At 43.9% G+C, this 26,029-nt stretch overlaps 2 protein-coding genes across 31 annotated transcripts in view; one reads left to right on the top strand and one right to left on the bottom strand.

Moving 5' to 3' along the window:
* LOC125429232 overlaps positions 1-7,626 on the bottom strand; it is a 52,192-nt gene extending 44,566 nt beyond the window's left edge. Inside the window, 4 exon segments of the mRNA XM_048490154.1 lie at positions 450-514; positions 3,181-3,292; positions 4,811-5,328; positions 7,311-7,626. Of these exon segments, the coding sequence (XP_048346111.1) occupies positions 450-514; positions 3,181-3,292; positions 4,811-5,328; positions 7,311-7,515 (900 nt within the window). The 5' untranslated portion in view covers positions 7,516-7,626.
* Positions 1-26,029, top strand: part of LOC125428587 (zinc finger protein 883-like) — a 1,608,225-nt gene that overhangs the window by 990,701 nt on the left and 591,495 nt on the right. The window lies entirely within an intron of this gene.

Here is a 26,029-nt window from a genome sequence, read left to right as displayed (position 1 = left end):
TTAAAACAATCATCTGGCTGAAACGTTTTGAAAACATCTTCAGTTGCTGCATGATCTACTGAGTATGTTTCTCACATTTCTCTGCTTCCCTGAACTTCTTCCTTACAGCCATTTTTCAGGTCACTCTGTTCCCTGTTGCCTATTTATTTGCAGCATTTTTCTGTTTTTCTTTTGTGGGGGGGATCTTTGATGCATGGAGTATACTAGGAGTGCAAAATACAGCACAAGGCTGTGAAGCACAGAAGCATTTATTCAACACAGAATTTTTAAAAAGAAGAATAATCACGTAACGGTGGCCAGGTATTGTTTCAAGAGTGTGAGTGCAGAGGGAGGGAGGTTGAAAACATTTTACAAATGTTTTACAAATGTATTAGGAGATGTGTGCAGTAAGGGCCAGTGTGAAACAGGCTGCCCTCCGTCCCTCCACCTCTGCCACAATTTTCTCCTACCTTATTCCGTGGTTCAGTAATCATCTCCTGCGGGCCAGAACAAACTGTTTGGATCCTTCGGTCCCCTGAGCAAAATATTAGAGATGGGAAGATAGTTTGTCCTCTGAGCTACCTGGTGCTATTATGGCGGAGGTCAGCTTTGAGGTTCTTTTCCCCTCCCGCCCATTTTTAAAAAAATAATCCTGTTATTCACATCAAAGCAACCTAAAAATGATACCAATTAATACCCAAAAGAAATGTGAAAGTAACTGCCAAACAGAGCTCCTCCTCTCAAAAGCCAGGAGGAGCAGAAAAGTCTCTGACAATTTCCCTAAATTAAGGCAAGCCACAAAAAGTGAACTACTGAAAAGGCCCTGCTCCCACGGCAGAACATTCTGGCCTCCATAAAAAGATGTTACTCTAAGTAGGAACTATAAAGCATCTCTTTAAATATGGTGGCAAGACCAAATTCTAAATTTCTGGGGATGTTCTTATACCTGAAATGGCTTTCTTCCAGGTGTACCTCTTTGCTCACTGGAAGTAGAAACTGCTGTCAAGTAGCAGCTGACATTTTCTGCAGATTTATTTCCTGCCCATCACCAGAGTCCCTGGGTGGAGTACACTCATAAAAACAACATAAAAACACAACTGTATAAAACAGTGGTGGGATTCAAATAATGAAGCTAAGCAGGGACAGCATTGGCCATTATTTGGATAGGAGACCACCAAGAAATACCAGGGTCATTATTCACAGGCAGGCGAAGGCAACCCACTTCTATTAGTCTCTTGGCTTGAAAACCCAATTGGGTTGCCGTAAGTCAGCTCTGACTTGACAGCACTTTACACACACAAAGATATAAATCCCAAGACATTTTTCAATGAAGGGATTTAATTTGGTTTCAGCAAAGGTTAGAAGTGACTAACCCCATTTTGAAAGCAACGTATTTAGGACGGTAAAGTTAGATTGCATGGAAACCCGGTGCGGGTTAATTGTTCCAGACCAGGGGTAGGGAACCTGCGGCTCTCCAGATGTTCAGGAACTGCAATTCCCATCAGCCTCTGTCAGCATGGCCAATTGGCCATGCTGGTAGGGGCTGATGGGAATTGTAGTTCCTGAACATCTGGAGAGCCGCAGGTTCCCTACCCCTGTTCCAGAAGTTCTTACAGAGACATCAAAGCATGTACAGATTACAGGTGAATATACAATTTGAAAGTAGAACAATCTAAAAGTATTTATTTATTTATTTATTATTATATTTCTATACCGCCCTCCCCCGAAAGTAGTGGGGACATGTTATCCTTTCAGGTGTTGATCTTGTTTTAAGCTAGAAGCTCCTCTGGAAAGTGAACAGTTTCTCTATGTTCAGAATATTGCATTCTTTTGTATTAGCACCTGACCACCAAAGCCTAGAGAAATAATTTTAAACATTCAAATAAATTCATTGAGCACAAAGTAATGTTTATAGCATATTACATGGCTGGAATCAACTGGCTGTATGAATTTTCCAGGCTGTGTGGCTGTGGTCTGGTCGCTTTTTACTCCTGCATCTATGACCGGCATGCAGGTGAAACGTTAGGAGCAAAAACTACCAAACCACAGCCACCCAGCCCAGAAAACCCACAACAGCTGATGTTTATAATGTTTTGGAATAATAAGGCAACATGTTTCCTTAAGTGTTTTACAAGTTATGGTGATGCCTCTTTGTTTCTTTCTGTAGTTGGCAGAATGAAATGAAAGAATAAGGTTATTTATATTGCAGTATATTTTGGGGGAAAAAACTAATAAGAAAAATAAAATAAAAAGCAGCCCAGGAATTTCAGAAGCACTACAGTGGAAGAACAGCCAGGGGGACTTTAGAGCCCCATGAGATTTTCAGGGTATAAGCTTTAGAGAATCAGATACAACTATACCCTGTCTCAGTAAAAGATATTAACAAGATCAGTTGAGGTGCAGCATTTGAGAAAATGGTCTGCTTCCACATTAGAATATAGTCCCAAACTAACATGAGAATTGGGTGCTGTGTGGTTTCCGGGCTGTGTGGCCGTGTTCTAGCAGCATTTTCTCCTGACGTTTCGCCTGCATCTGTGGCTGAATGCATCTTCAGAGGATCCTCTGAAGATGCCAGAGGATCCTCGGATCCTCTGAAGATGCCAGCCACAGATGCAGGCGAAACGTCAGGAGAAAATGCTGCTAGAACACGGCCATACAGCCCGGAAACCACACAGCACCCAAGTGATTCCGGCCGTGAAAGCCTTCGACAATACATTTAACATGAGAATTATCATTCATTTTCACATGCTGCTTTTGTCAAAACTATTATTTTGTACATTATTGAACATGGGGCCAATGCTGTATATCACTGTATAATTAAACTAAATGCCAAAATATATTTTTTCTTTCAAACAGATGTGGGAGGGAGCAGGGCTAGGTAGGCACTGGGACTCACACGGAGAAGGTCCAGCATGTTGAGTTCTGTGGCAGAGGGATATACAACTCTGCTAACATATTTTTCTGAGACAGAGTATAGGATTGAAGATTCCGCAGTCACTGTATCCTGTTCTGGACTCTGGTATCTTCATTACTACTCTTAAGAAGGGATCATTGACTCTCAAAAAATCATACCCCCAAAATCTTGTGGGTCTCTAAGGTGCCTCCTGAACTTCAATCTAGCTTTTCTACTGCAGACCAACATAGCTACCCTCAGAAACTATTAAGAGGGAAAGTGACGAAAAGTGCCCCATTTCTCCTTACCAACTGAAGGAGTATCTTGGTTTCCTGCCCATGTGATCCCTCGGATCAGCACTCTCTGAATGGTGCCTGCTGAAGCCTCCTCTGTGGTTCCACCTGCAAACAACCATGGTACCTGAAAGAGCAGAGAGCCCCGTGCAAGAAGGTCATGGTGGTGGGCCGCTAAAAAATTGAAGGATATGGGGATAAATCCCCCAACTTCTCAGGCAGCTGTGGTCAGAGAATCAGAAGTCGGCATCCTACCTACTTCAGTCAGATTAAAGAAGAAAAGTTTGGATTTATACCCTGCCTTTCTCTCCAGTAAGGAGACTCAAGGCGGCTTACAAACCCCTTCCCTTCCTCTCCCCACAACAGACACAACAGAGGTAGGTGGGGAAAATAGAGTTCTGAGAGAACTGTGACTAGCCCAGCAGGAATGTAGGTGTGGGAAAACAAATCCGGTTCACCAGATTAGAGTGTACCACTCATGTGGAGAAGTGGGGAATCAAATCCAGTTCTCCAAGTTAGATCCCACTGTTCTTAACCACTACGCCCCGCTGGCTTATTGATTAGAAACAATGCCATTAACACCAGTATCCAACATACAAACCCCAGTAGAAAAACTGGTTTACCAGTTTTTTAAACCCAGAGTGCATGGAAACAGTACGACAGATACAAGTAATGTAATCAAGCTGAACGACAAAACCAGCAAACAACACAATGAAGGCCAAATATACAAAAAACGCAGCAATGAAAGCAGCCTAAGCTTCACAGATCTTAGACAACCTGATTCCCTGCTACAAAACGACACACCTGAACAATTTTATTTGACTCATTCTGCCAAATGATCAAGTCTAAAGGCAAAGATAGACGTGGAAACATCTGAGTGGGATATTCACCAGGTTCCATATGGAACAGTATGCCTATGCGCAAGGAGGGAGAGAGGTCTTCTCAGGCAACACGCAATGTAGCTGGGATGCTTTATCTAAAGCAGGGGAATCCAACATGGTGCTCGCTATTTTATTTTTAGTATGCTGTTAGGCCCAGGTGTGGTTTTAGTCTAGTAGGGCTTTCAGCTGGCCAATAGAGATCTGATTGGTAGTACAGTTTCACCACAGCACAATGGTCTTTTGAGTTACTGTGTGTGCATGCAAGAACATTTTTTTAACTTTAAAAAGGGCTTGGACAGATTTATGGAGGAGAAGTCAATCTTTGGCTACCACTCTTGACCCTCCTTGATCTCAGATTGGAAATGCCTTAGCAGACCAGGTGCTCAGGAGCAGCAGCAGGCCATTGCTTTCACATCCTGCACGTGAGCTCCCAAAGGCACCTGGTGGGCCACTGAGAGTAGCAGAGTGCTGGACTAGATGGACTCTGGTCTGATCCAGCAGGCTAGTTCTTATGTTCTAATGTATTTTATTTTAAGAGATATCCTATCAAACAGAGGTTCTGCCTGCAATAGTGAAGAGTTACTACCAGAGATGTCCATTTTGTAGTTGGCTCCACCTCCTCCATCAGTCATTTCGTGGCTGCGCCTACCACCCAGGGATAGAATCCCAAAGTTACCAGTACCTGGATGAAAAGGGTTGGGGACCCCCTGATCTAAAGCATGCACTGTTAACCCCTTTCTGATACCTGGATGAAATATCCTCACCTGCTCTTCTTTCTTCACGTTCCCTCCCTGGCTCAAGAGGAAGCCCTCTGCCAGGGCCACCGCCTGGGAACTGGTCTCTGGTCCACATTCCCGGACCCAGTTCTCCATCTGTGGGGGCAGGACGGCCAGGAATTGCTCCAGGATCACCAGGTCCAGGATCTGCTTCTTGGTGTGCCTTTCCGGCTTCAGCCAGTGCTGGCAAAGATTGTGACTGCACATCTTTGAGGGATCCTCAGCGTCCTGGTAACAGAACCGCACGGAACGCTGGTACTGTACATCGGAAGCGATGGCATCTTCGCCCTGGGAATCCTGTAGATCCCTTTCCCAGACTTCCTCCTCCTTCCCCACCTGGACCACATGAATTTCTCTCCATTCTTCAGGACCAGCTGAATCTGGTTCTTCCATCTTGCAGTCAAGCTCCGCCCCACTTCCAATCAGTCGGAGGGAGTTCCCTTTTTCTTCCACCTGTGCCCTTCTTACGACAAGGACATCCCAAACAGGTAAGGTTCTAAGTTCTGCTGAACAAGCATACGGCAGACAAAATTTTCTATTCTTACACCAGAAGGAATAAATATAATCAGGACTTTGTGGCAGGGGCCTTTGTGGCGCTGAGTGGTCAGCTGCAGTACTGCAGTTGAAGCTCTGCTCGCAACCTGAGTTTGATCCCAATGGAAGTCAGTTTCAAGTAGCCAGCTCAAGACATCTGTTCTTCCTGGGGGTAAAGTGAGGATGACGGAGGAAGGCAATGGGAAACCAACCACCCTGTAAGCACAGTCTCCCCTAGTAAATGTCAGTAATGACCCAGCGCTTGCCCAGGGCACCACCTTTACCTTTTACCTTCGTAGTGCCTCATTTTATTCTAACATGGACTTCTGTGGACTGTGGCCCAATTTGTCAAAGGCTACAAATTCTTTCTGACTAGAAGCAGAAGGAGAGGTTGGATTTATACCTGGCCTTTCTCTCCTGCAAGGAGTTTATTTTGCCTCCTGTCGCTACACCTTTTGCAAAACCATCTCTTTAAAGAGTTTGGATTTACACCCTGCTTTTCTCTCCCGTAAGGAGACTCAAAGCAGCTTACAAACTCCTTTCCTTTCCTCTGGATAGGCTGAGGTGGGTGAAGCTGAGAGGGTTCTGAGAGAACTGTGACCGGCCCAAAGTCACCCAGCAGGCTTCATGTATAGGAGCAGGGAAACAAATCCAGCTCACCAGATCAGAGTCTGCCGCTCATGTGGAGGAGTGGGGAATCAAACCTGGTTCTCCACCACTACTGCTCTTAATCACTACACCACCCTGGCTCTCCTGGACTTGAATATAACAACAGCTATCCTCAGGAATACCTTCCTTATGAGGAGAGGCTGCAGCGTTTGGGACTCTTTAGTTTGGAGAGGAGACGTCTGAGGGGGGATATGATTGAAGTCTATGAAATTATGCATGGGGTAGAAAATGTTGACAGAGAGAAATTTTTCTCTCTTTCTCACAATACTAGAACCAGGGGGCATTCATTGAAAATGCTGGGGGGAAGAATTAGGACTAATAAAATGAAACATTTCTTCACGCAACATGTGGTTGGTGTTTGGAATATGCTGCCACAGGAGGTGGTGATGGCCACTAACCTGGATAGCTTTAAAAAGGGCTTGGACAGATTTATGGAGGAGAAGTCGATCTATGGCTACCAATCTTGATCCTCCTTGATCTCAGATTGCAAATGCCTTAGCAGACCAGGTGCTCGGGAGTAGCAGCAGCAGAAGGCCATTGCTTTCACATCCTGCATGTGAGCTCCCAAAGGCACCTGGTGGGCCACTGCGAGTAGCAGAGAGCTGGACTAGATGGACTCTGGTCTGATCCAGCAGGCCAGTTCTTATGTTCTTATGTTCTAGGAATGGGACCATGCCAGTGAGCAGAAGAAGCAGCAGCAGCCCTTCTTCGCGCTGCAGGAGGTCCTCAGATCAGTCCCCAGCACCTCCATCTAAAACTCTTGCGGTCACAGATCATGTGAAAGCCGTCCACCGCAGGATCTGCACAGCTGCTGCCAGCCAGGCAGTAGGAGCAATGGCCTGACTCAGTAAAGGGCAGCTTTCTGTGTTTGCATGCTCCGGGGGCAGTGTTGCCAACATCCAGGTGGGATCTGGAGATCCTCCAGAATCACAAGGGACCTCTAGACAGAAGCCCTCCTGCAGGAAAAGGCTGCTTTGGGGGGGATGGTCCTGGAATGTATGGCATCACATCCCTCCAGGCACCCCCAAATCTCCAGGAATTTCCTAACAGGCAGGTGACCCCACTTGGGAAAGCCCCCCTCCCCCCCCTGCAGCAGCAGGATCGTTTCTAAGCCTTCCCCTTGCCTCCCTCAAACAACCCCTCCTCTCCTTCATCCCCCACCCCCACCCTAGGAAGCCTCTGCTCCAAAACTGCAGAGATCTTTGGGGTCGTGCAGAGGGACGGGCCTCCCCCCTCCCCAGCCTCGCACCCTCACCCCTTCGCCAAAGATGTGCGGTCTGCTCACCTGATTTGGGCTGGGGGCGACGTCGCCCGGCGGGGGAAAGAGGCCTGTCTCTTTCGCGGGGGGTGGGGGGTGGGGGGGGGGGAAAGGTGTGCAAATTTTCCTGGGTTTTCTGCCGCTTTGGGAAATCATGCCAGGCTCTTTGTTTGCCTAGAACAGCGCGCCAATGAATGAATGAATGAATGAATGAAAGAAAGGATGCCTGCATCCAGGAATGAATGGATGGATGAAGACCTGCTCACCCCATCCCCGTTGCGTGTTATTGGGCGGAGGTGGGATTGCAACGCACGTCCCCGCCAGCCCTTTCCCGGATCGAGATCTCCGGCTGCAAAGCAAGATCACTCCCCCTGCCCACCCACTCCCCGTATGAAAGCGAGGAGGCAAGGAAGCCGGTTCCTAGAGAGACGTAGCGGGCGGGTGGGGAGGGGGTCGTTTCCTGCCCCCTTCTGCCCCCCTCTCCGTGGGAAAAAGGCATTGAATTTTCCCACGCGGACCCTCGGTGGGGTGGGCGCGGGGAGGACTCCTTTAGTTTAGGGACCCCCCTCCCCTATTGGTACAGACCGGGGAAAACCCTGTTTTTCTCCAGGCGAAGGTTTCTTGAATTCTTTTCTCCACTATGGTTTCTTCCTTTGCTGCCAGGCAGTTAGCCTGTAAGGTGCCCAGACGCTCCAGGTTCTATCTTTTTCATCCTGGCCCGTTTTCATCCTGGTCCATGAAAGCTGGGGTTGCCAACCTCCCGGGCGCACTTGGTGATCCCGGAATCATGCAGTTGGAAGGGGCCATTGGGCCAACCCTTTGGTCAATGCAGGATCAGCCTAAAATCGTGATGGCAAACCTGTGTCAAAAGGGGCACACCAGTGTTCAGCAACATAAGAACAAGCCAGCTGGATCAGACCAGAGTCCATCTAGTCCAGCTCTCTGCTACTCACAGTGGCCCATCAGGTGCCTTTGGGAGCTCACATGCAGGACGTGAAAGCAATGGCCTTCTGCTGCTGCTGCTCTTGAGCACCTGGTCTGCTAAGGCATTTGCAATCTGAGATCAAGGCAGATCAAGACTGGTAGCCATAGATCGACTTCTCCATAAATCTGTCCAAGCCCCTTTTAAAGCTGTCCAGGTGAGTGGCCATCACCACCTCCTGTGGCAGCATATTCCAAACACCAATCACACGTTGTGTGAAGAAGTGTTTCCTTTTATTAGTCCTAATTCTTCCCCCCAGCATTTTCAATGTATGCCCCCTGGTTCTAGTATTGTGAGAAAAATTTCTCTGTCAACATTTTCTACCCCATGCATAATTTTATAGACTTCGGTCATATCCCCCCTCAGACGTCTCCTCTCCAGACTAAAGAGTCCCAAACGCTGCAGCCTCTCCTCATAAGGAAGGTGCTCCAATCCCTCAACCATACTCGTTGCCCTTCAACACCTGACAACCACTATCCTCCCTTTCTGAGTTACAGTCATTTTTTGTGTTTGATGTTTCTTTATATACTACATAGCACGCCACACATGATGGGACTGTATTTTTAAAAAAGAAATGAATTGCTCAGATGATATTTTGCTGTTTGATATGAATTGTTTCTCTTTTGTTCAGGGTGGGTGGAGGGAACATGGCAGCAAAGTCAACTTAGGCATTTTCCAAATTTTTGACATTTCTTTCTGTAAAACAAAATCAATGTAACTACATAAAACACTCTCCAGCATTCAATCATACTAAGGAGCTTCTCACAGTCCAAAGGAACAGCAGTGGCGTAGTGGTTAAGAGCAGGTGCATTCTAATCTGGAGGAACTGGTTTTGATTCCCCGCTTTGCCGCTTGAGCTGTGGAGGCTTATCTGGGGAATTCAGATTAGCTAGCTAGCATGTGCACTCCAACACACGCCAGCTGGGTGACCTTGGGCTAGTCACAATTCTTCTCTCAGCCCCACCTACCTCACAGGGTGTTTGGTGTGAGGGAGGAAGAGAAAGGAGATTCTAAGCTCCTTTGAGTCTCCTTAACAGGAGAGAAAGGGGGGATATAAATCCAAACTCTTCTTCTTCTCCTCCTCCATGCCTGAGGCAGCAGAAAACATGGCATCCCTTCAAATATTTAAACATAGCTATTATGTCCCCCTTAACCTTCACTTCTCCAGACTAATTCCCTATTATATCATTACCCCTAACAAGTCATAATTCTGGTCTTAGCTATAAATGTTCAAATTCTCTTTAGCTGTACATCTCTGAAACATTCAAATTTTGGTTAATCACACTTTATTCTGTCTATTCTATTTCAATTATCAATTCTCCATAAAGATCCAAATTGCAATAAAGAGTTAAACTACAGAACTGCTTCAAATACTATTTTTGACATTAAAATTAAACTAATATAGATTAAATGTGCTTATACAAATAAAAACAGTTAAAGGCACAAGATAAAGAGAAACAAAAAAGATATTGATATTGAAACCAAACAAAAAAGGAAAAAAAGTATCTAACATTTTAAAAAATAAAAATAAAAAGCAAGTCTTAAAAAAGACAAAAAAATTAAAAAGGCTTTTTCCAGAAAATTTGTAAGATGCGCAGTGTTCTTTGTTATTTCCGAAACATCAACCAAATATTATCTGTATAATCCACCAGATGGTGCCCAAGGCTTATTTTTGAAACTTTAGTACAACAAAGTTTTTTCCCCATTACTTGGGCTGAAGTAGAAGAAAAAGGATTTGGATCAGTGGTGGGACTCAGCCGGTTCGCACCACTTCGGCAGAACCGGTTGTTAAAATGGTGCTTGTATACAACCAGTTGTTAAATTATTTGAATCTCACCACCAGAACCGGTTGTTAAATTATTTGAATCCCACCACTGATTTGGATATATTTTCCCCCCACCTCCTTTCTCTCCTGTAAGAAGACTCAAAGAGGCTTAAAAACTCTTTTCCCTTTCTCTTCCCACAACAGATTGCAAGTGAGAGAGTTCCAAAGAACTGTGACTAGCCCAAGGTCACCCAGGAGGCTTCACGTGTAGGAGCAGAGAAATAAATCCAGTTCACCAAACAAGAGTCTGCAGCTCGCGTGGAGAACTAGGGCCAGATTACAGTCCACCTCTCTTAACCACTACACCGCATTGGTGAAAGACCTCTACTTGAGAAACTGTGTAGAGTCACTACCAGTCTGAGTAGATAATACAGTTCGGTGTCCACCAATGTGATCTTCAGAAACATCAGTCCCTTCCAAGATCTGTACCAGATGAATTTTGTAGCTGTTCAATAGGGCTGAAATGTCCTTTTGCTCACCAGTGTCCATTTGCCATAATTTATACCTGAGGGATTTTGTAGGAATCTGACATGGAGATGTCAGATTCAGATGCTTCAAGAACTGTCAGCAGGTCATTCTGTTTGCCACATGTGTAGTTTGGAATGGTTTTCTAGGAAGAGAATAGCAGGCTTACCACAGTGATATAGGTCATCCTGGGATAGAAAATGTTCTCATATAGACATTGTACCCCAGGGTGATATTACTGGATAAGAGCCTGGGATCATGGTTGATCTACTGAATGGCCACGGAGAAGGACAAGAGGTGCCATTCCATGTATGGTTTCCTGCAAGAAAATATACATGACATATTGTCTGTGAATTCAAAACTAAATAAACTTTACCTTCGCTATAAAATATATTGAGCAATGTACAAGTAACGTAAACTGAAACTTTGCATAGACAAATAACTAACAACATAAGCCACTGACATAATGCAAATAGACAACATTTGATAGAAGAATAATTTTCAATTCAAAAACAGTTCAGAAGAGCTCCCTAGTTTCTTTTTTGCTCATTTTGTGGAAAATATTTATGTCCACTTCTTCAGAATAAATCCTGAAGTCTCGCCCGCATTTTTACAAGACAAAGTTTTTTCAAGATTTTCTATTTTTTGATTGTATCATCAACCAATATAACTGCAAACACAGAATCAGAATCAGGTTGAGACTGGAAAGGGCAGCCATGGAGGAGCTAGAAAAGATCCTTAAGTGCAAGGATGTGTCGCTGGTGACCAAGATCCGGTTGAGCCTGGCCAGGGAGCCCCATCCAAAAAAATAGAATGTCTAGCTGTGCCCATTATTAAATTATACTACCAAGCTGCAGGACTTGCCTGGGTTTCTAAATGGATCAAAAACCCAGCTCGAAGAATTATGAGAGACAGCAAATTTAAAAGCTGGAATAGCTACTTATGGAGGAAAAAATCAGACCAGAAGAAAGACCTGACTGGAAAAGACTCTCCCATGTAATAAGGAAAGGGCTTTTTGGAATCTGGAAAAAAGCCAGCGCAAGCCATTTCCGCGACGGGAGGGGCCGGGTCGGCGCTAATCCACGCACTGGCGCCCTCTGACCGCTCCACATGGACGTCCCAGAACGGCAGGACGACGTGCGTGCAGAGCTGCATCAGCCGCCAGAGCCGGTAATTATCTGTCCTGGCGTTCTGCCCCGCGCCATCGCTTCCAGGTTGCAGGGCAAAGGGGTGCGTCCTCAGGCTCGCAACGCCAGCCGAGGGCCACAGGACAGGTAAGTCGCCCGTCGGGAGGGAAGGCGCCTGGAAGCCGCTGCCGCTAGATGGTAAAGCTCTGTCATGCTTTCAACAACCTCGCTAAGTGTTTAGGTTGTTGGGAAACGCCGGCCACGCCGTCAGGCGGCGCGCGTAGGGCGGGCGCTGCGCAGCACCTGCACCTCGTGCGACCGATTCCCTGGGGACGGGCGCTTTTACCGCCCCTCAGGCACTATTGGACCGCCCATGAAAGGGCCTGACTCTCATTTACACTTTTAAAATTTTCCTTGGAAACATAATACAACAGAGAGGCCCTTTCCGCACGGGCCATTTACAGCACCCTAGGGATGGCAAAAACGCCATCCCTAGGGAGCTGTTCACCCTCACTCCCCCCCAGCAGCACGAAGCCGCTGTTTCCAAACCTCGCTCCCCGAGCGAGGTTTTCTGGAAACAGCGGCTTCCAGCCACTGCTTTGAGAACGGCAGCAGCTGGAATGCACCATCCCCCCTTCCCAATCGACGTACCTTCCCTGCGACCTTCCAGTGTGTCGCCCAGGCCTGGGGACACGCCCTCCCTGCCCTGCAACTCCAGAGCTCTCGCGCAGGGCAGGGGGGCGTGTCCCCTGCCCTGGGTGATGCGCCGGAAGGTTGCAGGGAAGGTACGTCGATCGGGCGATGGCGCAGCACAGCGCCGTCTTCCCTGGCTTTACTGGGACCGTTCGTGGGAACGGCCCCGGGGTGTGTGTGTTGGCGTTGTATACGCCGACGCACACCCCAGAGTGGCTGTGCGGAAACGGCCTGAGAAAAGAAAGAAGAGTGATAATATACTCTATAAAGAAAATATCACCTTGGAAGGGAATATCAGATCATTGCAAGAGATCAAGGATGAAGGAAAAACAATACAGTGGATGACATACTTAAAGTTAATGTCAAGACTTAGAAGGGAATTAAAATCAGAAGTAGGAATACTAGGAGACATGACAGAATTTGAAAAAGAGATTACATCATAGAAACAATATTTGTGGGGAAGGATATATAGAATTTGGCTTAAATGTTGCAACCAGGAGCTAGCAACCCTCTAAGTCATTGACTCCCTGAATCATTGGCCCAGCCTCCTTTGGGCATGGCCTCACCTCAAGCCATTCCTGCTACTATAACCTAACGGTTATTTTTAAGTGAAATATAGGTCAAAATTATATGTCCCTTCCATGACCTTCCATGACACTATGGAGCCATGTTGAAGAGTTCTTGCAAACATGTTGTTTCCATTTCTGCACCTGTGTCCAAAGAGAAGGTCCATGGCGTTGAATATTCTTTTCCTTGTAATTATCAAAATCATGGTGATTTATTGTTCATCTCAAGGGATTTCTCCAAATGTCAGCTTGGATACCAATAATGTAAACTTGGGGACAAAAAACAAGTCTGGTGCATAAAAACCAGATTAGAATCCACTACATCATACAGATTCCAGGGAATGGACTGCTGCTAGCAGACTCTGATTCTGTAGCTGCTTCCATCAGTCTTTAACAACAGCCTCCAGGAAGGGGAAAGGTAGAAGTACACAAAGAATGACTTTGCAGCTGCTTCTGCTGCTGTCTCTTATACCCTGCAAGGTGTGGAGTGCCAAATGCCCTCTGACTCTGACAGTGGATGAAACAAAACTCTTTAATTACTTCCGGCCAGGAGACTACTTCATCGCTGGACTTGTCTCTGCAGTAATTGCTCATGTCCGTTTACATACCTTCAAGAAGCCCCCTTTTGCCTACTGGCAGCGGTAAGGCGATAAACGTTTCTAAGGTGAATGATGGGTCAGAGTCTTGGGTCCTTCCTTATTTACACATGTCATCATGCTACTTTGCCTCAGTCTCTTGCATCTAACTGCAAATATTGCTAAGTGTCTTTGACTTATATATATAGAGGAGGTAGTAAAGGACAAAGCATATATTCAAGAAGTGCAAACTATACCAAATCAAATTAATTTCATCTGTTTATCGAGAACAATTAATTTGACAATAGTAATCCATGTACAAAATATACAAAAAAAGGAATTTCAATGTCTCCATTCATCATTTAGTATCCATTCATTTCAATATTGTCCAGATCAAAACACTGTCCCATAATGTCCAAATCAAAACATTTTTATTCTTTACAGGTTCTATATCTTTCCACTACTTTTAACTTGATAACTCCTTTTAGCTTGAGTGTTATAGTGTATTCAGAACGGATCTCTAATTCATTCAGTTTCAGAACCTCGGTTCTTTTCTAATTGTCTCTGATTAGAAAAAGACCTAAAAGCTTGAAACAATTAGAATGAATTAGAGATTTGTTCTGAATACACTGAAAAGAATCTAAGGACTGGGAAACAATTAGAAAAGAACTTAAGGCTTGAAACAATAACCATTCAGAGATTCACTCATTCTAATACATTGAATATGAGTTTATAATACTCAAGTTAAAAGGAGTTGTCTATCTCTGCCAGTTTGGGAAGTATAGAACAGGTAAAGAATGAAAACATTTTGATATGGACATTATGGGACAATATTCTGATTTGGACAATATTGTAATGAATGGATACTAAATGATGAACAGATACATTGTTCTAAATTCTTTATGTGCATTTTGTAAATGAATTACTAATTTCTGAAATTAATTGTTCTGTATCAATAGATGAAATTAGTTGGTTTTGGTGCAGTTTGTACTTCTTGAATAAATGTCTTTGGCTTTCCAAAACAGTCTGAAATGTGTCCTGTTTTGATCAACTCAATATCATAGCTCTTCAAAAGCCAAAATCGGGTAGGTAATTAGATGTTTCCCTCAAGGAGAAACCAATCACTTGACAGGTCTCCTCCCATAATGACTGGCAGAATTTTTCTCTATTAAAGAGATTGTGTAGCCCAATCCAATTTACAGGTAATGGGGAGTAAATTCTGTTGAAATCAGCAAGGACCTCTATCTGAAAAGACATGGATAAGATCAGTTTGCCAACTATCACCTGAGAGATCCTCTTTTGAGTGGAATTTCACAATGATCTTTTGTACGAATCCCCTCTTATAACAGGTAGGAGCACTCCAGGAAGCCCCTCAGCCACAATTGACCATGCTGGCAGGGGCGATGGGAATAGAACCATAACATCTGAGTGCCAAAGGTTCGCCACCAATGGGTCTTATATATAACAGTGGTGGTGACCTTTGGCACTCCAGATGTTATGGACTACAATTCCCATCAGCCCCTGCCAGCATGTGATGACCATGCTGGCGGTGTCAAGTCTCATCCTGCTATCTGGAGACTCCCTTCCTGTCTATAAGGACACCAGACATCCGTATGAAAGTTAACTGGTTTATTAATCCCCTAGATGTGGTTTCTATTCAGGAACATGCATTCCCTGCTCCATTTGCTAGACAGCCCAGAAACGCCTGACAGTTGAACATACTGCAGACCTAAGAAAAAGATTTTGCATTTCCACAGGTACCCCAGGATTGTGCTGCTGCACAAACTGATACTGTGTGCTGGAACATCCAGGTGCTGGGGTTGATACCAGAGGTCCCCTCCTTGGCCACCATAAATTCACACAATGTTCAAACAGCTCACATCTGTATATCATCATCCCTGCAAAGCATCACAGCTTTTTCTATCCACACCATATAAAACATGAACAAGGCCAAAGAACATGGTATAATTGACAATATGGCACATATATTTTGTTTTAGGGAACTAATGATGAAATGGCATCTCCTGTCCTTCTCGATGGCCATTCGGGAGATTAACCAGAATTCCAGGCTTTTACCCAAAAATATCTCCCTGGGCTACTCCATCTACGAGAATGTTTACCATTCCAGGGTCACCTATAATGCTGTGCTAGACCTGCTAACCTCTGGTCAGGAGACCATTCCAAACTACAAATGTGGCAGACGGAATAATCTGTTGGCTGTTCTTGAAGCATCTGAGTCCAACATCTACACGGATGTTTCAATCATGTTGGGGACCTACAAAATCCCTCAGGTATGAATCAGGGAAGGGGACTATGTCTCAGAAGAAGACATTGGTGGACACCAACGGTACAGCTCAACACCAGCTTTTAAGAGGGCTGAGAGGGGTCTCAGAGAGGATTTCCTTCCTCAGTTTGTTCAGATTCCTGTTCACATGAGCTTCATAAAGTTTTTAGCATTATTTGTTTACCTTGGAAAGAGCAGAAATCCAGCAATGCTGCTATATGCTACAGAGAACTATAATGATTTAAAATGTTGTTGGGTGTGCTTCTCTAAATGAAAGCTAAGTTGTAGATGGGAACTGGATGAAAGTCTCATGAGGAAGTGATGTGATCAGTTGATATTGGAGAGCAACTGTGAAGGGTTTTGTACACAGTGAGAGGGATTCAGTTTGTGTGAAACAGAGGCTCATTCCGCACATGCAGAATAATGCACTTTCAAACTGCTTTCAGTGCTCTTTGAAGCTGTGCGGAATAGCAAAATCCACTTGCAAACAGTTGTGAAAGTGGTTTGAAGATGCATTATTTTGCGTGTGCGGAAGGGGCCAGAGTGAGAAGGGGCTGAACACAGAACAGTATGATGCTAACAGCCTAGTGTTATTTGAGGTACAAAATTGTCTAAAGAAATAGGAAGAAGATACTGGAAGACTAGAAATGGAGTCAAAGCCACATATGGTCTCAAAAATATAAAGGAGCGAGAGAGCAGATTGATGTGAAGTCATCTCAGTCCGGAGTTATTGCCTCAGATTGTTTTATTCATTGCAATTTATTTCTTGAAAACTTTGAGCTGAAACCCCCCCCCCCCCAAATACATTTTTAATTTAAATTTAAGGTAAATTTTTAATTTAAATTTAAGGTAAATTTAACCTGGAATCCTACACTAATAACTTTCTCAGCTCTTTGAAACTGCTTTAGAGCTCCAACACACTACTTTAAAGGAAACTGAAAAGGAGTTTGAAATTAAATTCCTTGTGGCAGTGATATATATCTATGGGAAGAAAGGAATCTCCATCCGCCAGTCAGCTGATCAAGGACTGGCTGTTATGAAGGAGTAAGGAAATCTATGCAGCATGATTTATTGGGTGAGGGAGGACATTTTCTTTCTATCTAATACTTGAAATATTATTTTGTGAGGACCTCCCAATGGGCTGATGAGGCGTGGAGACTTGGGAACCATATTGAATTATCAGGAGGGCAAAATTTGACCTCCTTTTCTAATGTTGGAACATGACCCATACCCCCGCACTCTGGCAGGAAATAATCTGCCATTCAAGAGTTTTGACGTATCACCATAGTGGAATAGTAGATATTTTGCTATTTACTGACATTTTAAAATGAAAACAACAACAACATTCAAGTGTGCCTTTCTTCATTAGGTTAGTCATGGTTTTCCTTTGGCAGTTCTTAAGGATAAAACTCGGTTTCCTTTTTTCTACCAAATGGCCCCAAGACAAGAAGCCCAGTACCTGGGAATTGTAAAGCTGCTCCTGCATTTCCGATGGACGTGGGTTGCTCTCTTTGTTCCAGACAATGACAACGGGGAAATGTTTAGGAGCACCCTGATGGCTCTCATGCTCCAGAGCGGCATTTGCGTTGCCTTCTCAGAGAGCATCTCAGAAGCTGGTGTTATTATATCTGTTTGGTCAGAAGAAAGAAGAAATCACATTGTTTCACGTCTCACTCAAGGCCAAGTCAATGCATTTCTTTCCTTTGGAGATGTTCCATCCATATTGACTCTAGAACTATACTTTCAGATGATGGAACGTGACATGACAGTTATATTGAATAAAGTTTGGATCACAGCTTTTTTGTTGGAGTCTGTCTTCAGCTTGTCATGTCCGCGTTATCCTCCCAAGATCTCTGTGCATGGATCACTTGCCTTTATGACCCAGACAAAGAAGCAGACAGTGTATCACCATTCAAAAACATGTAGCCCTCTTATCGGAGAGTTTATGGAGAAAGCCTTTGATTCTTTCTATTCAAAGACTGTTTGGTCTGCGAGAACCTACCTGAGATACAGAGAAAAAGAAAGGCTGAAGGCCAGACCCTGGGAGGTCCTTAAAGAAGGCTTGCCTCTCAGGGCCTACAATGTTTATATCTCTATCCAAGCTGTGGCACATGCATTACATGCCGCATACTCATCCAGATCTCAGTGGGCAGTGCGGGCGCATGGAGATAGGGGAGAGCATGAACAAATACAGCCTTGGCAGGTATCAATTTTCTCTGAATTAAGAGCAATAACCAGAATAATTTTTTGGAAGGGTTAATGCAAATCCAGACTGAGGTGGTTATGAGACAGTGTTTTACAAAATTCTGAGGCAAGCTAAACTTCTGACTAAATGGACATCCTCCTTTTTGACCCTTATGATAAATTTAAGAGAAAATTCCTTCATGTATTAGTCTTACTAAAGGCAATTCTATTCCTAGTCTGCACCGGATTGACTGGGATATAAACCTGGACTAAGAAACACTCACCTGCTTAAGTGAGGTTACTGCATATCTCAATGGCAGTTGAAAGAGATATTTCCTAAAATAGAGTTTCCTTGTATAAATCAGAAATATTTGTCAGCTTGTCATCCACCTCAGGTGCCTGTCAATATTTTAAGTGTTGTTAAATTACTGGGAAGAAATGTATTCTGGCCAGGGATGGGCTCTGTCTCAGTGGCAGATGACCTGTTTTTGCATAAAGATGGTTCTAGGTTCAGTCCCCAGCATCTCCAGGTAGGTGAATCATTTATTGGATGAAGTCAAAGATCTCTGTCTAGAGAGCTAAAATGGACGTTAGGTATGTGCCTTCAGGGGAAACTTTGGGCATGAAGATGTGATGACATTTCCTTGCAGTCAATCTATTCAGTGTAGCACTTGAAGGCTTCAAAGTGTTTCACATACATAGCCTGATGAAAACCACATAAACAAATACGAACCAGGTGTCTGAAGATTCTCCATTCTTTCCTTCTGCCATAACTCTGCACCAGCTGAAGAGAGTAAAGCAGGCAAGGGAGTCAGTTCACAGAACTGTTTGTCTGGGTCACAGGTTTCTCAGACTATGAGATACTGGCTTTCTCCACACAAAGCATTTAAAATGTTTGGGAAAGAATTGTTTTCTTGGTTTTTTGTCTGCATAGAATGGAAAAATAAAGTGTTTTAGTTTTCCCCTTTTTGTATTGTTTGAGGTATCTTTGAAGCTATAGAAATCTGTGCATATTGCTGATTCCCATATTGTATCAATGTAGCTTCCAATATACCTTATACAAAAAAGAGAAAATGGCACATTGGCTTAATTGGCGGGCAAAAATGAAGAAAACTTATCTGTAGGGAACTTCAGCAAATGGTGGACAGCATGGAGATTCACTGAAGTGGCAGTGACAGATACATGAAAGTGAGAGCTAAAATCAGGTGGGAGAAATAAAAGGATTCCTGATCTCCACACAGCATGAAGGAAATGTTTTGAAAATGTTTTCAGAAAAAAAGATTGCTAGTTTAGTGTGTCCAAATAAAACATTTTGAGGCTGAAAGAAAAAGGTTTTCAAAACATTTTGGGAGGGGGGAACATTGCGGAAATCCTACAGGAATCATTTTATTTACCTTCCTCAAGATGTTTTATTTGTGTTGTGCAGAAAAGGCCATTGTTACACCTTGATAGAGATGAGAAAGTTTGTCCAAAACCTTCAAGACCACGTACTGATCTCTAACCTGGATGGATGAAGGGGGAGGGAACGGCCCTGCACCTCATGCAGAGAGCCAGACAATAGCGTGAACATTTGGTGCCTGGAGTACAATCAGTCACAGGATTCCATTGGGACTTTTATGTATTTAAAACATTATGTCCCACCATATTACCCCAGAATCATGGCACTAAGTCAAACAAACTAATTAACAAGTTTTAAAACATTGCCCATGATAAAAGCACAGCAAATTAAAATACTTTCAGAGGGTAGTCATGTTGGTCCGCATATGGGGACCCATATGGGGTCATTCCTACTTCTTTCAGATGAAGGGAGTTTTGAGTCTGGAAAGGTCATATCCAAAAGTCATGTTGGTCTCCAAGTTGCTACTGGACTTGAATCTAACAGCCTAAAAACAATGCCCAGATTTTAGATTTAAAAGTCAACTGATTTAAGAAACTCATCCTTTAAAACAAATATACATTTTTTAAAAGGCAGAGCATTAAGATAAACACAGTGAATTCATTAACTTTGGGGAACTAATTTGCGATTGTCCCTCCTTACTTATGTCTCAGGACAGAGAGTTTCTTGCTGTTTGTAAGGACTTCTGAATAATCTTGAATATTAGAAAATGTGTATGGCTGATTCAGAGTCCTTGGTCATCCATTCCTGGTATTAATCAGCTTACTCTGTTATCCACTCTATCTGGCAAAGTTTGAGGGCTTTTTTGGAGTGGGTGGGCGGGAAAGCTGGCCATAGACAATTTTATTGGCAGCTAATACAGCATAGTGATGTGTGTGCTAGACTGTGATTTCTGAGATGAAAGTTTGAATTCCCATCTAGCACTATACCTTCAGCTAGTCACTCCCTCTTAGTCTAATTGGTCTCAGTTACTGTGAGGAAAGTAGAATTCTGCTGTTAATGGTTTTTGGTAGATAAAAATGTCGTATAAATATCTAAACTTGCAAAACTGAAAAGAAAGGAAAAGAACACCAGAGCTACAATAAGTTTCCTGTTGTCTAAGAACATAAGAACTAGCCTGCTGGATCAGACCAGAGTCCATCTAGTCCAGCACTCTGCTACTCGCAGTGGCCCACCAGGTGCCCTTGGGAGCTCACACGCAGGAGGTAAAAGCAATGGCCTTCTGCTGCTGCTGCTCCTGAGCACCTGGTCTGCTAAGGCATTTCTCAGATCAAGGAGGATCAAGATTGGTAGCCATAGATCGACTTCTCTGCCATAAATCTGTCCAAGCCCTTTTTAAAGCTATCCAGGTTAGTGGCCATCACCCCCTCCTGTGGCAGCATATTCCAAACACCAATCACACGTTGTGTGAAGAAGTGTTTCCTTTTATTAGTCCTAATTCTTCCCCCCAGCATTTTCAATGAATGCCCCCTGGTTCTAGTATTGTGAGAAAGAGAGAAAAATTTCTGTCTGTCAACATTTTCTACCCCATGCATAATTTTATAGACTTCAATCCTATCCCCCCCCTCAGGGCGTCTCCTCTCCAAGACTAAAGAGTCCCAGAGCTCTGCAGCCTCTCCTCATAAGGAAGGTGCTCCAGCCCTTCACTCATCCTCATTGCCCTTCTCTGCGCTTTTTCTACCCCTTCCAATGTCCTTTTGGAGATGTAGCGTGTGGGAACTGAACACAGTACTCCCAGTCGCAGTCGCAGCACCGTCTTTATATAAGGGCATGACAATCCTTGCAGTTTTATTATCAACTCCTTTCCTAATTATCCCCAGCATAGAGTTTGCCTTTTTCACAGCTGCCATGCACTGAGTTGACATTCCGATGGAGCTATCAACTAAGATGCCCAAATCCCTTTCCTGGTCTGTGACTGATAGCACTGACCCCTGTAGCATGTATGTGAAGTTTGGATTTTTTGCCCCTATGTGCATCACTTTACATTTTGTTACATTGAACAGTGATGTTCTCTCTCTGATTCCAGCTGCATCCTTTCCTGAGACACTTTGAATTTTACAATATTTCTGTGAGTGCAGGGATTCAACTGGGTCCACCTTTAAACAGCAAACTTCAGCGATGGAGCCTGCAATTTAAAGCTGGACCTGATCCAAGCCCAGCACTGAACTGCAGACTTGGCCTGGTCTGGGTCTAGGGCTGGAAGAGCTCATGGGCTAGATAAGAGCCCTCAAGGGGCTAGATTAAGCCCACAGGCCATATGTTTGACACCCATAAGAACAGAAGAAAAAGCCTGCTGGATCAGACCAGAGTCCATCTAGTCCAGCTCTCTGCTACTCGCAGTGGCCCACCAGGTGCCTTTGGGAGCTCACCTGCAGGATGTGAAAGCAATGGCCTTCTCGTCTGCTAAGGCATTTGCAATCTCAGATCAAGGAGGATCAAGATTGGTAGCCATACACCCATGTTCTAAATGGTGCTATTCTCTTTCTGATTCTAGCTGCATCCTTTCCTGAGAAACTTGCAGTTATACAATATTTCTGTGGATGCAGAGGATTCAGGTGAAAACAGGGACCTGACAGCCAACTCAGACATTGTGAACATGATAGTGTTGCGCAACCGTTCCATCTTGGGTATGAAAGTTGGGAGTGTGGAAAGACAAGCATCTGGAGATCTAAAGTTGACCATTGATCAGGATGCCATCGTATGGCCCACGTGGTATAAGCAGGTGGGGAAAATCCATTAATTTCCTCCTATTCCTTTTAAGGTTTCATAAGATGTTGTAATCTGTATAGCACAATATATGAACCTTTCTGTTAAAAATCCAATCAATGTGACTAGCAGTAAGCACAAGAAATGCAACAATTAAATAAAATTAAATAAAAACTCACAGACACATGGAACATTATTACCATATGAATCACTGCTGATTTCGCCAGATAATGCTTTTTGTGTTTATGCTTAGAGGCTGCCTTATTCCAGATGTACCACAGGTTGCCTCCCTGGATATGTGAAAGTGGTCCTGGAAGGAAAGCCCATTTGCTGCTATGACTGTTCTCCATGTGTGGAAGGGACCATCTCCACTGAGGAAGGTAGGTGATTGGAGAACAGGATCTTTGGTCCTTAATTCACAGGGTCAGTACTGATAAGAAAATCTGGATCCAACTGTATGAATTATAATATTTCCCCATCTGGTGGGATCTCATAAAAGACATGCAGATGTCCCTTGGTAGACTGGTTGATGCCACTCAGGTTCTAGCTAGAGATTTTGAGTCAGTTAGTACACTGCTAGGTTGCTGCGAGGATATAATAAGAGAATTCTATGCATGCCCAAGGTTGACATCCATCTGAAATATACCCGGTTAAAGAGCGGAAGATGCTAATCTGGAGAACCAGATTTGATTCCCCACTGGAAAAAGCCCTACTGGGTGCCCTTGGGCCAGTCACAGTTCTCTCAGAACTCTCTCAGCCCCACTTACCTCACAAGGTATCTGTTGCGGGGAAAGGAAGGGGAGGAGTTCATAAGCTGTTTTGAGACTGCTCACATCTGAGAAAAGCGAGGTATAAATCCAAGCTCTTCTTCTTGGCTTGAATTTGTATTTCAACTGGAACACTCAGCATTATGTTGAGTGTGAGGTCCATCTAACCAACAATACTTTGACAGCATTTTCCCATGTCTCAGTCAGTTATGGTTCAATTATCCAGGAATCCTTTGGGGTAGTGATATCACGGATTAACCTGGAACGTTGGCTTGCAAAGCATGCCTCTACCAATGACCCTCTGTTCTTCCTGAAAGATTACACACAATCCATACTTTGACCCAGTTCCAGCATCATCTTTTGTGGGTCTTGGATATATATTTGTCTGAAGTAGAACCAGTCTGAATCAGAACTTGCTTGCTTGAAACGGAATATTGCAAAATACCCTACTCAAATAGATTTTGTCCTTGTGAGCATGGATCTGTTGTGTCTGTTTCTCATATTTTGTTTTATTGCCCATTTTATAAAGACATTTGAGTAAAATGTTTATTTTTACTTTCAAAGAGAAAATGAGCCGTCCAATAAGCATAAGGTATTGTTTTTATTTAATAGTTAGAATCCAGTCCTAATTAACAAAGTTGCAAAATGTTTACAACATGTAGTAAGGCTGTGGGAGCTGACCCTCCAAGTTTAAATTTTACATTGCCATTGATTTTTAAATTTTAATTTCTCTTGTTTTGGCTCTTTGCTTATGCCAATAAAAGACTGAGCTGATTTGATTTACACATAAACTGTATTTTGATCTAATCCCAGTGTGGACTTTTGTTCCTCTTGGATATACTTTGACATATATAGACAGCTTTGAGAAAACTGATGATCTGGCAAGGGCAACCAACAGGAGGAGTATATCTCTGCTGATCCTTCAGGACTTCTTGGTGATTTTCAGTACCACTAACCACAGAATTATCTTGGGGACATTAGCTCATTTTTTAAGAAGGCAGACTGGGCTTCCTTGACCCAATTCTTGCAAAATAAAATCTTTCTTTAGGCAGAAAAAAAACCAGACTAGATGGGTCCAACAGGGCACTTCAGTTCTAAAGCAATAGTATGGGCCTTTCCCCACTTTTCCCTCGGCAGCCGTCGCTGTGCACAATTCCCAGCGCGCGGCATCCCTGGCATGCGCCCGGGCATCCCCACGACCGCGGGGTCATCAAAAGGCGCCCTTTGCAAGAGCGCCAGGGATGCCTCGCGCTGAGGGGGCGCGACAACGGCAGCGTCGGGGTGGCTGCGCTGTCGCTGCCCCTCTCGTAGGGAGTGCCAGGGAACCCCGCGCTACTCTCCTCAAGTAGCGCGGGGCTTAAGGTAAGTGGGGAAAGGCCCTATGTTTTCAGGCCCAGATTCATGTGCTGGTGTTTCTGGTCATTGCAAGTCAGAATGTTTGCCTCCCTTTCCTAAGCAGTTCTGTGAGGTAAATAGTTTGGGCTCTATTCTATACAGCTAACAAGCTGGATGATGGTCAAAGTAGATGAAGAAGGCACACAGTCTTCCAAATGAGGCTGCACAGTAGATGTATACTAACTGACCTTGATTCCTGTATGTGTGGGACACCTGTCCTCCCCTCCTGATAAGACCCTCTGTGATCCCCAGTGTCAGTAATATGCATAAAGCATTTACATAACCCCAGTCCCCAAGGCATGAACATTACAAACTCATCACTTTCTTCAAGGGATGCTTCAGCAAAGCAATATGAACCATTTTGTCCCATCTCTCATCATCATAGTGTGTATGTGTTTGCATGTATTTGGGAGGAAATGGGTGGTTTGCTGTAGTTTATTGTGCAGTCTCAAAAGGGACATGGCAGAGCTGGAAAAAGTACAGGAGAAGGCCATGAAGCTGATTAAGGGGTTGCATAGTAGATTTATACTAAACTTATGAAGAAAGGCTGAAGAGTCTGGGACTTTTCAGTTTAGACAAGAGATGACAAAGGGGGGACATGACAGAAGTATGCACAGAGTGGAGAGAGGTGACAAAGATAACTTTCTCTCTCTCTTCTAAAATACTAAAACTCATGGTGATCCAATGAAGCTGATGGACAGTAGATTCAGGACAGACAAAAGGCACTGTTGCTTTTCACAGTAGTGAGTGACTGAATGTGGAATTCACTGCTAGAGCATGTAGTGAAAGTCACAGGCACACATGGCTTTAAAAGAGGATTAGACCGATTAATGGAGGAGAGATCTATTCATGACTTGTAGTCACGGCGACAAATGGGAAGCGCCACATTCAGAGACAGTAAACCCACAAATACCAGCGCCAGGAGGCAACATCAGAGAAGGTCTTCTTGGCCTCCATGTCCCATTGTTGGTCCTCCTGAGGAACTGTTTGGCCAGAGTGTCAGACGGGATGCTAAACTAGATGAACAACTGGTCCGATCCAGAAGGCTTCTTCTTCAGTTCTTACGTAGTTATGCCCAGTTTAGTCTCCCAATATGGTTTTTGTTTTCTCTTTTCATCCTGAACCCTGCTCGATGGCTATTGTTTTAAGCTCTGAAATGTATTTTATAATATTTTTTGTGGTCCTGGGTTGTTGTTGTTTTTTATGGTTCTTCAGTGTGTTGTATTATCATAGATCATTTCTATGATGTACTGTCAAAGGCTTTCATGGCCAGAATCAATTTGCTGTTGTGGGTTTTCTGGGCCGCATAGTCATGGTCTGGTAGTTTTTGCTCCTGAAATTTCACCATCAGGCTAGCCACAGATGTGGGCAAAACATTAGGAGCAAAAACTGCCAGACCATAGCCACCCAGCCTGGAAAACCATAACAGCCATTCTTATAATGTTTTAACGTTTCATTGAACTGTGTTTAGTCTGTGAACTGCCTTCCGCAGGTCTCAGGAGAGTTTAAGATTTCCAAGTAGATAAATAAATGTATTTTTGGTTTTTTTCCAACTCTCTTTTGTTTCAAAGCCTTTTTAAAAATGGTATTTGCATTGTCTTTTTTCATCTGGTAGCTGAACTGCTGTGTTTGAGTTCTTGCAACTTGTTGCCTTGTTCCTCCCTTTGTGTCCAAAGAGAGAAGGTCAAAGAATGTTATAAATGCATAACTATTTTTTAAACAAAATTCTCACCCTGAAGAAATTTATGGAATCTAATGCGGTATTCATTATTGTTGATGTG

This window comes from Sphaerodactylus townsendi, linkage group LG03 (genome assembly GCF_021028975.2).
Source record: "Sphaerodactylus townsendi isolate TG3544 linkage group LG03, MPM_Stown_v2.3, whole genome shotgun sequence".
In the NCBI taxonomy this organism is placed as follows: Eukaryota; Metazoa; Chordata; class Lepidosauria; order Squamata; family Sphaerodactylidae; genus Sphaerodactylus; species Sphaerodactylus townsendi.
Note: the sequence above shows the minus strand (reverse complement) of the source record. Positions and strands in the feature narration are given on the sequence as shown.